General features: G+C 41.1%; 1 protein-coding gene across 2 annotated transcripts in view; it reads left to right on the top strand.

The window, feature by feature from the left end:
- LRRIQ1 (leucine rich repeats and IQ motif containing 1) overlaps window positions 1–15,591 on the top strand; it is a 338,249-nt gene that overhangs the window by 126,302 nt on the left and 196,356 nt on the right. For both annotated transcript variants that reach the window (XM_075600485.1, XM_075600486.1), the window contains exons 13-14: window positions 7,355–7,428; window positions 13,041–13,134. In XM_075600485.1, coding sequence (XP_075456600.1) covers window positions 7,355–7,428; window positions 13,041–13,134 — 168 coding nt within the window. The remainder of the gene's footprint in view (window positions 1–7,354; window positions 7,429–13,040; window positions 13,135–15,591) is intronic.

Raw genomic sequence — 15,591 nt, 5'->3', positions numbered from 1 at the left:
ACTTTATGTGCACAAGGCAAACAAGACACGCAAAAGCACAATTACTCTGACAATCTTCACCAGAATACATCAAATCCAGATAAGTTCTGGAATGTCATCAACAATATATTTCAGCCTTCTAGCCATCAACAAACATGTAATATCATTAAGGAGGATATTACTCTAACAAATCCCACTGACATTGCAAATGCATTAAATGAATTCTTTGTAGGGTGTGCTACTAACTTATTAGCGAAATGCAACCCTTCAAACATGAACCTCATTCTGAGAGTACCCCAATATCCTCACCCTCTCCCAACACTGCCCACAATTTTCAATTTGTCCCAGGATCTGAAGAGGAGATTACACAAGTGCTCCTCATTAAAACTAAGCAGCCAATATGGACCTGATTTACTGCAATGAAAGTTCCTACGACTTGGTGCCCCGGCTATTGACAAACCGCTTGCTTCCCTAGTCAACTCTAGTCTGTCTGCAGGACATATCCCTAAGACTGAGAAAACTGCCAGAGTTGTCCCAATCTTCAAAAGTGTTGACATAAACACTGTCTCAAACTACAGGCCAATCTCTCTTCTCCTAATACTATCCAAAGTCATGGAAAAATGTGGCGTAATAACCCGTCCTGGCTATTGTGTTGCGGCTGCTGGAAGCCACTATCGTTGGGATATTGCTGCTCTTTCAATAAAAGAGACTATTTGTTATTATCAAAGACTGTGTGTGACTTGGAAAGTACTACCCTGGGACCCAAGGGGTTCTTCTATACCGGTCGTGTCCCATATTCCTGGGAGTATAGAAGATGGAGGCGCTGCACCACTAAGAGATCATGGAGGCTACCACCCCAGAAGCCCGGTCCTGGCTCCCTCACAACATCGCGGGAAGCTCAGGCCCTCCTGTTCCTCACAGGTACGCACCACACCGCATGTAATCCGCATGCACCCTAGACACCACCGTAGAGTCTGGGGGAAGGTGGGAAGCAGGGTTACAGGTTATTTCGGTGTAGGTATAGGGCATCTAAGATATACAGCGTAAATAAGATATCCAGCTGTCCGGGTTTAGCTGTCAAGCTCCTCCCTGCCCTTCCCGGCCTCCCCGGTATTTGTACAGATGACCATTCCTTCTTATTTGAATGCAATTCATACTTTTACAAATTAACTTTGCAACTAAACTTTAAATGTTTTTCATTTTTGCGTATACCAGTCAAAATAACTTCTTTGTCTTTTGCCACAGAAATTGTATTTGTGATGGTGCTGTTTTTAATTAAAAATCAAAACACAATTTTCAGTGACAAAACGCAAAGAAATTTCACTTAGAATGTGCGTGTGCGGCACATACCCCTGTTTTAACTATTTGCACTTCTATATTTATACTAAGTGGGAATTCCTCGTGATAGCGAGTCGGTGCGCGACAGCGAGTCGATGCGCGACTGGCTGACACCTATATATATTATCCTATGTATTCTATATTAAATTCTATTTTATCAATCCCACATACGCGGCAAACTGTTCAACTATTCAACAGCGGTTCAACAAACGGTTCTGGGCTTGCTGGGGTTGGCTTTGCGCTAAGTGGAAAAGCAGCTAAAGCAGTATTCGCCTGGAAACTGGCAAATGCCAAACTGGCTTATCTTTGTGTAAAAAGCCATCCTATTAACCTATCAATAATATCAGTCTATGCGCCTACCAATGCTAATGACAGGAAACAATAGATTAATTCTACCACCAGCTGGAGGACGAAATCTCACTAATCCCTAGGAAAGATTTCCTAATCATAGCCGGAGATTTTAATGCCCAAGTTGGTGGTAATAAGAAGCAAGGCAAAATAACAGGTTGCTTTACCCCACATACGAACACATGTGAAAATGGGGAACACCATCTCGAGCTGACAAGTTACCACTGCCTTATGCTCACAAACACGTTCTTTTGTCACAAAAACGCCGTCTCCAAACGTTGGTCAGTCCAGACGAAACAATTAGAAACCAAATTGACTACATATTAATCAAACAAAAATGGAACAAATCAATTAGTGATTGTAGGTCCTTTTGGGGACTTGATGTGGTGCGAGAATTCACCTTAATTTCCAAAACAGGACAAAGAAACCAATTCAAAGACGCCCCAACATTATTAGTCTTCAAAATCCAACAACAAGAGACCAATTTCAAGAATCGCTTAGGGATAAAACACCAACTGCCCAAAAACCAAATTCAGTAGATGAAGCATGGTCTCTCCTCCGACAAAAAATGCAAGATAGTCAGTCAATGTATTCCACCATGCGAACAACAGAAAAAGGACTAGATTTCACATGATACTATCCAGCTTTCTCAAAGACGGAAAACAGCACTTGCTACCCAGCTCGCCCGTGAAAAAAAAAGGAATGCCAGTGAGGCTTATTACAATTGTATATCCGCTGAACTTGAAACTGCTCAACAACACTGTGATTATAGAAAATTATTCAGACTGGCCAAAATTATGGCTGGCAAATATTCAAACCCTGTCAGCCAATGCAGCAGTGACAAAAACGGACATAAAATTACAGACTTGGAAGCTAGATTAGATAGGTGATGCAAGCATTGGTTTAATCGACCCCCCTCCTATCACAGGTGACATTGAAAATCTGAATATGCATACTCATGGGCCATACAACATTTGCAACACCCCTCCAACCAGAATCGAAATCGCTGCAGTCATCAATAAACTTAAGAACAACAAAGCCCCAGGGGATGATGGTCTGTGTGCTGAATTCTTCAAAGCTGGTGGAGTTCATGTTATTGGCGCTAAGAAAGATGTTCTCTCACTTATTTGGGAAAAAGAACGAATCTCAAAAGAATGGGAATGTGCTGCTGCTGCCCCTACACAAAAAAGGAACAAGAAGTGATTGCAATAATTACTGCGGAATCTCCTTGATCAACCTGGCGTGTAAGATACTGGAAGCCATAATACTAAATCGCATAAAAGACGGTGAAAAAAGACAAAAAAAGAACACGTGAAAATCAGGCCAGTTTTAGAGCACGAAGAGGATGTAGTGGCCAAATTAGTGCCTTTTGACAGGTATTAGAGCTGCGACAAGAGTTCAGGCAACCAACTTACATAGCCTTCCTAGACTTTACTGTCGCCTTTGATAGCGTTCATAGAGAAAGCTTGTGGAACTTACTAAGACTGGATGGAATATCTAAGAAATTATGTAGCATAATTTCAGCCATTTACCTCTGCACATCATGCAAAAAAGAGCCTACGATGAGGAAAGTCACGAATTTACAATGAATTCCGGAGTTAGCCAAGGGGGCATTTTGTCACCAACTTTTATTCAACATTGGAATCGATGCCGTCCTGACAAAAGCATTGGATAATCCGCCAGGAGGTTTGATCGTTTATCCAAATAACTTTGTACTGACTGATTTAACATTTGCTGACAACATTGCTCTGATCGCAGACTCCTTGGACTCGTTACAGGGCATTGTGAAACGAGTGACAAACAAGGCCCGTAAACTAGGCCTAGTTTTGAGCAGTAGTAAATCCAAACTTTTAATGTGCTGCAACCACCTTGTTGACCCAACGATTCACATTCAAAATGAGCCCATCGAGACTGTAGATCACTTTACCTACCTTGGAAGCAATATTACCGGAAATGGAGACATCTCATCAGAAATAAACGCTAGAATACAAAAAGCTACAATTGCATGGGGCTCACTTAAGAAACTTTGGGCCAGTAAAGTCATACGCTTAAAGACAAATGTCCGCATTTACAAAGCTGTTATTCTACCAACTTTATTATACGTTTGTGAAACCTGGCCGGTAAAGGTGACACACCAACATAAACAAGACTTATTCCAAAATCGGTGCCTGCGCTGACTAAGAAAAAACAAATATACTGGTAGGGCGTCCAATGCTGAAATTCGACGAAAATGCAACGTTTCCGAAAATGTGTCGGACATTATAGAACATAGACGGTGGCGTTGGTTAGGCCACACATTGCGGATGCCGACACATAGAATTCCAAAAATAACCCTAATGGCTGAACCTAATCCGACATGGAAACGACCGAAGGGTGGCATAAGGCTTACAACATTGAGATAGTTTAAGCGAAAATCTGAGGACCTGTTTATGCGCCCCTTTCAAACTTAGCCAAAGAACATTTAATGAAGACTGGTTATAGCACCCAACAACTCTAGCCCAAGACTGCAAACAATGGAGAGAAATTTCCATTGAAGTCGCCTATACCCACCCTGGGTGAAGAAGCGAAAAAAAAAAAATCATTATATATTGCTAATTAAAATACCTGTTTGTTAATATGATATACCTGTCTATACGTCTCCTCCATGCAGCACTCTCTCAGTGTGAGACTTTCTGGCTGTATACTCCTCCCATCCAAAAATACAAACACATCAGGAGAGCCTGAGCTGGCAGGTTGCTAAGGAGGAGGAGCAACACACACTTGAAGGCTAGAATTTCATTATCATTATAAGGAGGATGTGATTATGGAGCGATGGGAGAATATGTTGCCATAAAACTGACCCAGGGAAAGTGCTATGGAGAATATACTGAAAAGTGACTTATTATTATTAGTAGTAGTAGTAGTAGTAGTAGTACAAAGGAAACAACTTTTATTGATTTTCATTTTAAAAAATCAGCCTTGGGCTTTTAATGAAAGTGCTCATATTATTAATGTAATAACGGCCCGTTAATATACAGTATGACGAGGGAGAAACTCTAAAAGGTATTATCCCCCTCCATATTTCTACAGTGTAACAAGAGGGAAACACTACAGGCTATTACTGTATCCAAATAGGTGAACAAAAGAAAAGTGCGCAACAACAATATATAGATAACGTGATGAATGTGATACAATTAAATAGGTGACCTTGTGTATAGTATGAATATTTATGGAGCGTCTGCAGCTGTGACACCAGGGATGGCTCTGGTCCCCCCTAAATGCACACAAAAAAACAAGAAACACAGCGCACAACGCTCATAGTGCATTAAATGATATCTTTAGTAACCAAAATAAGAAGGTAAGTATTGTGCGTACATAAAACAAAATTTAAACAAGCATTTCAGGGTTATTGTTACCCAAGCACCAACGGACGCCTGTGATGGTCTCGTGGCTCTCTCCTTCTCACTCCAACAACCTTGATGTAGGGCCTGGAAAATCTCCACTCCAAACGCTGGTGTTTTGGCCTCTCGCCTTAGGGAAAGGCTAGTGCAGCTTCAGCAGTCCAGAAAAAGACCTCCGCTTATATGCGTTGTGCCCGTCACTGCATAAATCTCGTGTATAACGGAGCAGCGGAGTACACGCGGTTTTGCGTCCTGGTCGAGAGCTTCTTCCGGGTCTGTGACGTCACAAGATCGCGAGACTTCGTCGCAAGTCTGCAGGACACCGGATCAGTTCTCTGGGAGTGCTCTGCCCTGGTCACCCCGCTCCCGTGATGCTATTCCAAGCGGGTAGTAGTGACGCGGTAGCCGTGACGGTCCTGTCCCGGCAGGTGCGTGCAGGCAGCGCCTACAGCATCGAGACCTCCCACACTCTTCCTAGCACCGTGCGTCCTGGACGCACCTTTTTTTCACCTACCGTGATCCAGGACGCACGGTGCTAGGAAGAGTGTGGGAGGTCTCGATGCTGTAGGCGCTGCCTGCACGCAGCTGCCGGGACAGGACAGTCACGGCTACCGCGTCACTACTACCCGCTTGGAATAGCATCACGGGAGCGGGGTGACCAGGGCAGAGCACTCCCAGAGAACTGATCCGGTGTCCTGCAGACTTGCGACGAAGTCTCGCGATCTTGTGACGTCACAGACCCGGAAGAAGCTCTCGACCAGGACGCAAAACCGCGTGTACTCCGCTGCTCCGTTATACACGAGATTTATGCAGTGACGGGCACAACGCATATAAGCGGAGGTCTTTTTCTGGACTGCTGAAGCTGCACTAGCCTTTCCCTAAGGCGAGAGGCCAAAACACCAGCGTTTGGAGTGGAGATTTTCCAGGCCCTACATCAAGGTTGTTGGAGTGAGAAGGAGAGAGCCACGAGACCATCACAGGCGTCCGTTGGTGCTTGGGTAACAATAACCCTGAAATGCTTGTTTAAATTTTGTTTTATGTACGCACAATACTTACCTTCTTATTTTGGTTACTAAAGATATCATTTAATGCACTATGAGCGTTGTGCGCTGTGTTTCTTGTTTTTTTGTATTACTGTATCCACCTTCCCTCCGTATATAATACAGTTTTTTTTAGTTTTTTTATACAAATATTCAATGCTCTAGTGCTAACAAGCACACCCACACACATATACCACCTGCCTTCCCCCCCCTTCCCCTCCCCCCCCGCACACACCCACGGCTCAGAGCTGTTTTTAGGACCCGGCACTTCCTGTCTCTCTCCCACCGGAGCCGCGGCCTCTTCCTGCTAACTCCCCCTCCCTCACCCCGGGTAACCCAGGCTGGGCTGCTATGCGAGATAAGGCTGCAAAGTGAAGGACAGCCTGGCTCAGGTGAGGTCTCGGGCAGCAGGGAGACCAGGGGGGGTGTTGGCGGTATAGGAGCAGGAGAGAGCAGGGCCTAATGGGGTCAGCGTGTGTGGTCTGGAACAGCTGGGAGAGTTATCCCAGCTCTCCCACTCGCGGCGGCCATTTTCCACCGCTAACCCCGTTATAATGCGGTTGCATTGTGGACCCCAAGAACCGCGTTATAACTGGGTTCAGCTATGTGTGTGTGTGTGTGTGTGTGTGTGTGTTTGTGTGTGTGTGTGTGTGTGTGTCAAAAAACTATGGGCCTCATGCAGAGAGCAGCGCTAGATTAAATTGGAGAGTTCAAAAAAATTTTGCTTTATTGGAGAGTTTTTTTCTCCATATGCAGAAAGGGCCTTTCTGCATATGGAGAGTTTCAACCAGCGCTATGAGCGCTGTTGAAACTGTTGGGGAAAAAAACCGCGTTTTTTTTTCTTTTTCTTCTCCCTCTGGCCAGCCTCCTGCCAACTTTTTTTGGCGGAGGTAAATTGAGAATTTCTCTCCATGTTATTGGCGCGATCAGCCACTAGATGGCGATCGCGCCTTTCTGAATAGGGATATTTTTAGAACAGGGGAAATTTAGGTTCTCGCCGGTAGCTCGGCGAGAAACACACAAAAAAAAAAAATGGCGCTTTTTTTAAAACTCGCCAGTACCTGCCGTTCTACAGGCATTTCTCTCCAATAAATGCCGCTATTCACATTACCGCTGCTCTCTGCATGAGGCCCTATGTTTTTAAGAAATGTGTATGTAAACACATTTTTAAATGAGCGACCGAAAGTAAACATACAAATGCAGTTAATGAAATGTGAACATTGATATAATTTTTATTCTAATGATCTTTGTATTATTTACTCTTTTCAGCCTGACTCGACTTTCACCATTAAATAGCCTTATATTGTTGGGAAAACTGGACATAAGTAGCAACTGTTTATCAGGTGAGTGGGGAAAAAAAATAAAAAAATTTTTACGTAAATTCTTTATTTATAATCCACATTTTTATAACATTTAACATATACAAAACAATACAACACAACTTAAAAACAAAAACAAATCTGAGTTTTTACACTTTCACTCTGCTGTGTGCAAACAACAATACTCAGACATTGTATACGATCATATAAAGTGAGTTATACATTAGAGTACTGGATATGCAATAACCAATTTAACTGACAGCATTAATATAATAACAAACACAAAAGAAACGATCCAAAAAACTGACATAAATAAAAAAATATTGTAATTAAACAAAAAAATTTAAAAATAGAAACTTAGGAACAAGTCAATCCCATAAATAGTAGTCTGGGTTATTATTATTATTATTATTATTATTATTATTATTATTATTGCAAGTGTGTCCTCTTTCAAATCCTCTCACAGTGTTCTATTAGCAGTAAACTCTGACCATGGCAGCCGAAGGCGTTCAAATTGTGACCTGGTATCAGTGGTTATATTTGATAGTTGTTCCATTTTCATGACCTCCCATACTCTCGACTTCCATTGTCCCATAGTGGGTGCCTCCAACTATTTCCAGTTGGCAGCGATGGCATTTAGCATGTGTATTAATAGAGATTTCCTAATTCTGTGCCCGTTGACCCCTTCTCTGTTTAGCAGTATAATACTCTGGTCTTTTGCGATTCTAATCTTGGTAATATTAAAAATCTGCTCTAATATCATATCCCAAAATCGCTCTATTATCTTACACTCCCACCAGATATGAAGCATTTTCCCCACCTCCTCACAATCGCTACAGCACTTATTGGAAGTTCCTGGATAGCATTCTTTCAGTTTTTGTGGTGTGTGATACCATCTGTACATTATCTTTATATACAGTTTCTAGAATATTTGTTGATATCGAGGAAGAGCTGGCATAACTCCACATCTGTGTCCATTCGAGTGCAAAGTTCTCCCCGCCCAGCTCTTTTTCCCAGTCTAGTACAAACACTAGATTCAATATTCATTTATAGTAATGTTCTATAGACGTACGTTATATTGTGCCCGCCTGGACCCCGCAAGGTCAGCACTGTTTCAAAAGGGCTCAACACCCTTAATGTGTTTTTATTGGGGTTGTTTTCCATTCATATAATGTAAAATTTGTATATATTGCCATCTCTACCCTTCATTAAATTCGAACTGGTCCTGAAAGTGCTTCAAACATCTGGTCTTACCCAAATCCATCAGATCTCCCAGACTAATCACACCCGTTTGACTCCATTTTTAAATATTCTGGAGTCGAGCCCTGGAGAGAAATCAGGGTTCCCACATATTGGAGTTAGAGGGGATGGGGACGTGGAGATTCTCTCATTGTAAGAAATTTCGTCCCAATCCCATAGTGCTGCGCCAATAGTGGGGTGCTCGTAAAGACCTCTAGGGCGATCTGTCTTCCAAAGCCATATCTATTTCTTTGCAATAATTATTTTCAATTTCCACCCAGAGTTTATTTTTAGTACAGTGAAACCATTCAAAAAGGGCATTTACTTTTGTAGCGAGATAATATTTGTTGAAGTTTAGTAACCCAAGTCCACCTTGTGATTTATGTCTTTGCAATGTTTTAGTATTGGGCCTTGGCCTTTTAAATTCTCAAATGAATGTATTAATTTTACTTTAAAGCGTAGTAATATACTGCTTGGAAACTTTCACGTGGATAGTCTGGAACAAATGCTTAAGTCTCTGCTATATATTAATTATAATACAATTAATTCTACATATCCACGAGATAATACTCTTATTCCACCTTTTTAAATCGTTTTCTATTGTTTTTGCTAATGGAGTATAATTGGCCTGGAGCAGATTTTCTACTTTTGGCGTTGTGTACCTAGATATTTTATACTCTTATTTTTACATTCGAAAGGGAAGTTTTCTTTAACTTGGGCCGCCAACCCTGTTGGAAGACTTTTATATTTAGGGCCTCTGTTTTTGTTAAATGGATTTTAAAATGAGATGCTAAACTATATCTGCCTAGAACATTCATTATATTTGGCAACAAAACCAGAGGGTTTGTTATTATCAGAACATCATCCGCATATGATGCGATTTTATGTTCTTTCTCGCCTATTTTAACTCATGCAATATGGGGATGATTCCTTATTGATTCTGCTAAACGCTCCATTATTAGTGCAAAAATCAACGGGGACAGAGGCATCCCTGTCTCGTACCATTAAGTATTTTAAATGAGTCCATTTACTTTGACCTTTGCCGACGGATTACTATATAATAATAGCATGTTCTTGTTTCCTGGTAATGTACAGATTAATAAAAGCTTCAATCAGACTTAGAACTTTGCAACTAATTTTGACAGATTTATTATAAATCATTCTTCCTGGCAATGCATAGGTTATTAAGAATTTATATTAGTGTAGGGACCCTTGAGGTGTGGTCTGCCGTGCAGTGGTTCAGGGGCTGACAACAATTTGGCCAAAATGTTAAACTAAAAGACCATTTTATTTAATAGATATCAATACATGTATATTTAGGCACTGTACCGTGTATAAAGTTTCGCTGGATGTGCATTGAGCTCTGTCTGTGTTTCATGTTCGTCTCTGGTTTTAAATATATATTGCCATGCTCAGCAGCACTCCTCTGTGAAACTTATACGCTTATTTATATGTTGTGGTTATTTTGCGGGTTCAATATGAGCTTGTGGGTGTTCTATATGTCTTACACCTCCCACAATATTGCCGGTGTTTTATTCCCTACATTATTTTCTGCAAAATAGTTTTTAAAAGCATCCTCAATTACTAATACTACATTATTGTTTTTCAGTAAGAACTCGTTAAATCTCCATGTCCACTCACCTTTCTGTATAATCCCACACCCAAATCAATTTCTAGAGTTACTGGTGCGTGGTCTGACCATGTAGTATTACCAATATTGACTTTCCGTATTTTACTCACATTAATCTAGTCTATGAAAAGATAATCTATTCTAGAATAGCTATCATGTGGGTGTGAGTAATACATGTAATCTTTCCCTGACGGATTCAAAATTCTCCAGGCATCAACTAATGCCTGCTATTCAATATTTTATTTATACATTTTTGTCTGTTTTTTGCTCACTTTTGTATGTCCTTTGGAAGTATCCTACACCGGGTTTAATGCAACATTAAAATCACCACCCACATATAGAGCTCCTTCTCTAAACACATTCATTATTGCTAGCACTTCCTCTAAATGGTCTGCCTGCCCAACGTTTGGGGCATATATATTTGCTAAGGTAACCGTCTTCTCCTTTAACTTCCCTTTGATCATTATATATCTACCTTCTATATCTTTCTTCGTGGTGATATCCTGCAGCATCAAATTCTTGCTAAGCAGAATTCCCACCACATTTTTCTTATCTCTCGATGAGCTATAGAAATTTTGTACAATGTCTTTATTGATCGTTCTCGATTGTTTATCTATTTTAAAGTATGTTTCATGTATAAACATTACAGTAAGTCGTTTTTCATCTTTTTTAAATCTCTTCAAGGGCCCGTCTCCTTTTTACTGTTGAGTTTAGCCCCTTTACTTTCAGAGTGCCTATCATATGTCATGTTTTTTGTGGTGTTTGGGTTCGTAGTGATGGTTAGCAACCAACCTCAGTTTGTTTTTTACACCAACCTCTGTCTTCTTTAGTGCCACCTTACCCTTGGACATCATCTGCCAAGTAAACTTTTGGATAATTTCTCCCTGCGACAGTTGACTTGTTTTAGAAAAGAAACAATCTAAAATACATAAAAATACAAATACACAATTAATGAAAAATTGGTATCAGCCTTTTGATCCCCCTTTTCTCGAGACCTCCCTACCTATTCTCTTGAAATGGATGGCTGGTTCTTGGTCCCCTCATACACTATATTGTTAATGCCTCTGGCCTTTTGCATAATGACCTCCTTGTCAGTTAAGTCTTGCATTTTAATGAGTGTCTCTCGGGGAATCTGATGGTCTGGGTCTAAGCGCTCTGTGTGCCCCGTCCATCTTCTAGATCCGTTCCTGTGATTAGTCAGTCACATGGGAGAATAGCTTTTGTTGGTATGGGACCAGCTCTTGGGATTCTACCGTTTCGGGTGTACCCCTAATTCTTATGTTAGGAAGTCTCCCTCTATTATCCAGGTCCGCTGTATGCAGGAGCATATTTTGCATAGTCTCTTCCTGCTCCTGTACTTTGAGTTACATACTCCTGAAATGTTGAGACCATACCGGCTTCTTTTTCCAGCTCATCCACCCTGTCTCCCAAAGTAGTAATGTCCTTTTTAATCTTGGACAGTTCGGTTTTAAGCATTAGTGTCAGGTCTGTCAGCAGCTTGTGTATATCTTCTTTTGTCGCTAAATTCGTCAGGTCTGCTTTTGTGGCATATTCTACATGGCCTTTAGTCATGTCGGGTTCCCTTTCTTTCCCCTGCGCAGGTGAGCCTTGTGGAGAGCCAGATGTCGCTTTGGAGCCTACTCACCCATGTGATAGGGCCGTGCTTCGGCCGCCGGAACATCTGGAGTGGGCTTTCAGCCGCTGCAGACTTTTTTTGTAGTGGGCATTCTCTACAGTTCTGCTACTGCCTTGCGTGTCTATTTTGTTTTATTTAGGTTTTGGGCAGATTTAGTTAATACAGTTAGTGTATAGCTATGTAGTTATTTTGTTTGGCTCATGTAGTAGCTCCCCTGTGGTCACAGTACCTCATTTAGGCAGTTGTCTGTCCATTGCCTGCCACATCTCCCCTGAGCTCCCTTACTCCTTGTGCAGGCGCCAGCCATCTTAAGGCATAGGGCTGCGGCTGATGAGCATGGGCCAGCCAGCCCGGCAGACCTCCCCTCCACGGTCCTCCAACAGCGCCTTCGGCCGGAGTAGGGCCTACTCGGCCCCTCCACTCAGCAGAGTGCCCGCTCTGGGGAGGTGGGTGCCGAATCCCCTGCGCTCCAGGAGGACTTTGTGGCAAAAACAAGATGGCCGCCGCTTAATCCCCCCCAGAGGCAAGGCCGCGGACCGCTCATTTTCCTCTAACTCACCCCTCGGATGGTGGGGGGGAGGGTGCCGCAACTCATTCTCTCCGGGCGTCTAGGGGGCTGGATAGCCCCACAGATCTTCCTCCCTGACGGAGCTCAGCAGACCTGAATCTGCGTCTCCTCAGCGCAGCTTCAACATTTTTTTTTTTTTTTTAAGCATGAACAATGAAGCTTTTAGATGAAATGCCCAAATTGCTACAAAACTACTGCTCAGTGCAGAATAATTGTAGAATGAAATAGTCGGTCTATGATTTTGGTCTTGTATTGTTATAGTAGGATACATTTGATCAGTTTTCTACTGCTGATAAGCTTTTGCACCTGTAATTTGGAAAAGCAATTAGTAAGATCTGCCATGCATTCATATTACATTGATTTATCAGTACAGTGTCATAATGTGTTTCTTTTTAATGCCTTGAATAAATTGTACCTCTTGTTGATCTGCTTTATTTATATTTTGTATTATTCAGTCAAGAAAGTTATTTTTTTCACAAATCTTTTATTCAGTATAATGCTGATTTTGTTATGCTTCCTGAAAAAAAAGTCTTACAAATAATTTGTATCTCCATTTTTTTCAGACTTGCAGAGTGTTACCATGTGGCTAGAAGGTAGTGTGAGTTTGAGAGAGCTATTGCTGAGCAAGAATCCACTTCTTCAAGAAGCTAATTGGAGGTGAGCAAGTCATTAATTTTATCTTGAACAGATCAATAAGGGATTACATTCTAAGACTACAAGGTGATAAATCTATTCTAATTTTTTTCTATTTCTTTAATTGTGTTCCTTAGTTTCTCTTTTAAATGAGTCTTGTAATTAAAAGGTGTAGTGTCAAAGCAGAATCAAACAATATACAATATATACATACACAGATATGCACAAATGCATATCTATGTAATAGAAAATATAAATTTCTCAATGCTTGAACTTCTTTGGAAAGTCTTGCCTTACATTGAATCTGTAGAAAAGTGACTAACTTTGTAATGCGAAGCTTATACGGTTCCATTATCAATAAGCACGCTAGACATTTTTATAGACAAATATAACCTAATTTGCATTATCTGACCAACAGTTCCTGCTTATCAGTTTCACTCATAATTAACTCAACAAGGTTAAACATTTTCTCTGTAAGTTGCCCTCCATTTTTCAAACTTATACACGATAAAGGTACAGTATTCATATGTGCTATACTTCTCCTTTCAAATAAAAATGTGTCGCTAATTGTATCCCTTTGAAAGAAATTTTCTAAAACAGGTATTTGCCTGCTAGTAGCTAATTCAGCCAAGTTAAGCATGTACACCAACAAATTATTTCAGTATACAAAGTATATATGTGACAAAACACAAGGATGATGTTTCAAAGTAAGGTATATTAAATCTTGATGCGTCATAGTTTTAAGTTACTAAACTGTGAAACAGAAAACCCTGCACTCTTTCTTTAGTAATAGAATATACAGAACTTTTCACACTGGAAGAAGCGTCCTGTGTGATGCGAAATGTACGTCACCAGTCAGGTGCTGCCTGGGCTAGCAGCAGCTCGCCAGGGACGCCGGTAACTCAGATACAAAAGGATCACAATTAGTTTATGTGTCAAAAACAAAAGGGGCGTGGATTAACTGAGGTGTTGATATGCTTTGACTGGGGATATATGCTTCTCTTTACTAAATATTCTTGCTCTTCACCTACCTCCTGATACCATCCTGTCTTTACTTCCTGATCATCAGAATAGGAGTCTGAATTAAGACAGCTAATATTCATCACTTATTACAGGGGTGCACAAACGGGGGGCATGAGATTTTTCAGGGGGGGGTGCGGCTTACAGAGAACCCACGCTCTTCCTCAAAGCATTTAAATTAAATGTCAGGGGACCGAGCGCACATGAGGCCTCTAACTCTCTTAACTGGTCTCTGGCGGCTTCTGCGACGCTTCCCCATGGCAACACAGCATCACATGACGTTGTGGTGTCAGAAAATGCCATTGATCAGTTAGGGGGCAGGGGCGGGGAGCAGGTAGGAGAGCGCAGAGGAAAAAGTCCCCTGACTTATTATGTACTGATACATTTTTGTGAATAACTGCATGTAGTTACAGCAGTAACTGTTGTTTCGAAATGGAGTTAGATATTTCACTTATAATTCCATGTGATACCTCCTCCATAGACCTACTGAATATCTAGAAGATTATTAGAGGCTAGTATTACTAATAGTGATTTAAAAACTTTATTACTCTAATTCATACTGGGAGCATTAGGTCCTTACTATTAGCTGCTGCTAACACCAGGTTTTTAGTTAGTTTGTCCTTGTTTTGTTCGATGTTATGTTTTCAGTTACCTTCAAGAATATATTTTAATAGTTATAAATAAGGTTTGTTTTAACTATCTACATCATTTCACAATCACAATAGGGTACAGAGTGCAGTCAGACCAGTGATTATATAATAGACTACAATATTATGAACATAATGCTTTAAAGGAGCAGAACATGTTGTTTTTTAATAAGTGGGAAGCAGGCGGTCTCCGAAGCTGAGCCGCATTAACCCCTGCTCCCGGGATTCTTACCTCCGTACTTGGTGCCAGAAGCAGCTCTGGAGGTTTAAAGGTCCTGGTCACGTGGGCCAATAGGAAGCCCAAGAGATGATGTCACAACTTCCTATTGACCCGCATGACGCAGGACATTTAAGCCGCCATTATGTTCCCTACACACAGTCCAACTGGAGTAGGAGGTCCCCAAAATGAAACAAATACAGTTCTACTCCGTAGGTTCTTTTGCTTCAAACATATTTAAAAAAAAAAAAAAAAAAAAGGAAAGCGGAATTGCTGCTGTAAGTAGATTAGACTTCAGGACTATCTTTGATATAAGAACATACGAGTCTCCTCAAAGGTAGCTGCCAACGGGTGTCAGCCGTTTGCTGCCTTTCACTGATGTTAGAGATGCTCTGTTACATTTCCCATAAACATTTATTATTTCTGTCCATGAAATGTCTTTAAATTGAATGTATAACCTCTGTTCATTTAATGTACCCCACTGTACCTTCTGTTTCCACTTACCCATCCTTATAGATTATAAGCTCCTTGGGGCGATGCACTCCTTACCTACTGTAACAATGTATGATTGTTTGTTATTTTAATGTTTTCGTTCTC

This window comes from Ascaphus truei, chromosome 5 (genome assembly GCF_040206685.1).
Source record: "Ascaphus truei isolate aAscTru1 chromosome 5, aAscTru1.hap1, whole genome shotgun sequence".
In the NCBI taxonomy this organism is placed as follows: Eukaryota; Metazoa; Chordata; class Amphibia; order Anura; family Ascaphidae; genus Ascaphus; species Ascaphus truei.
The sequence above is the reverse complement of the archived record's forward strand: the minus strand, read 5'-3'. Positions and strand labels throughout refer to the sequence as shown.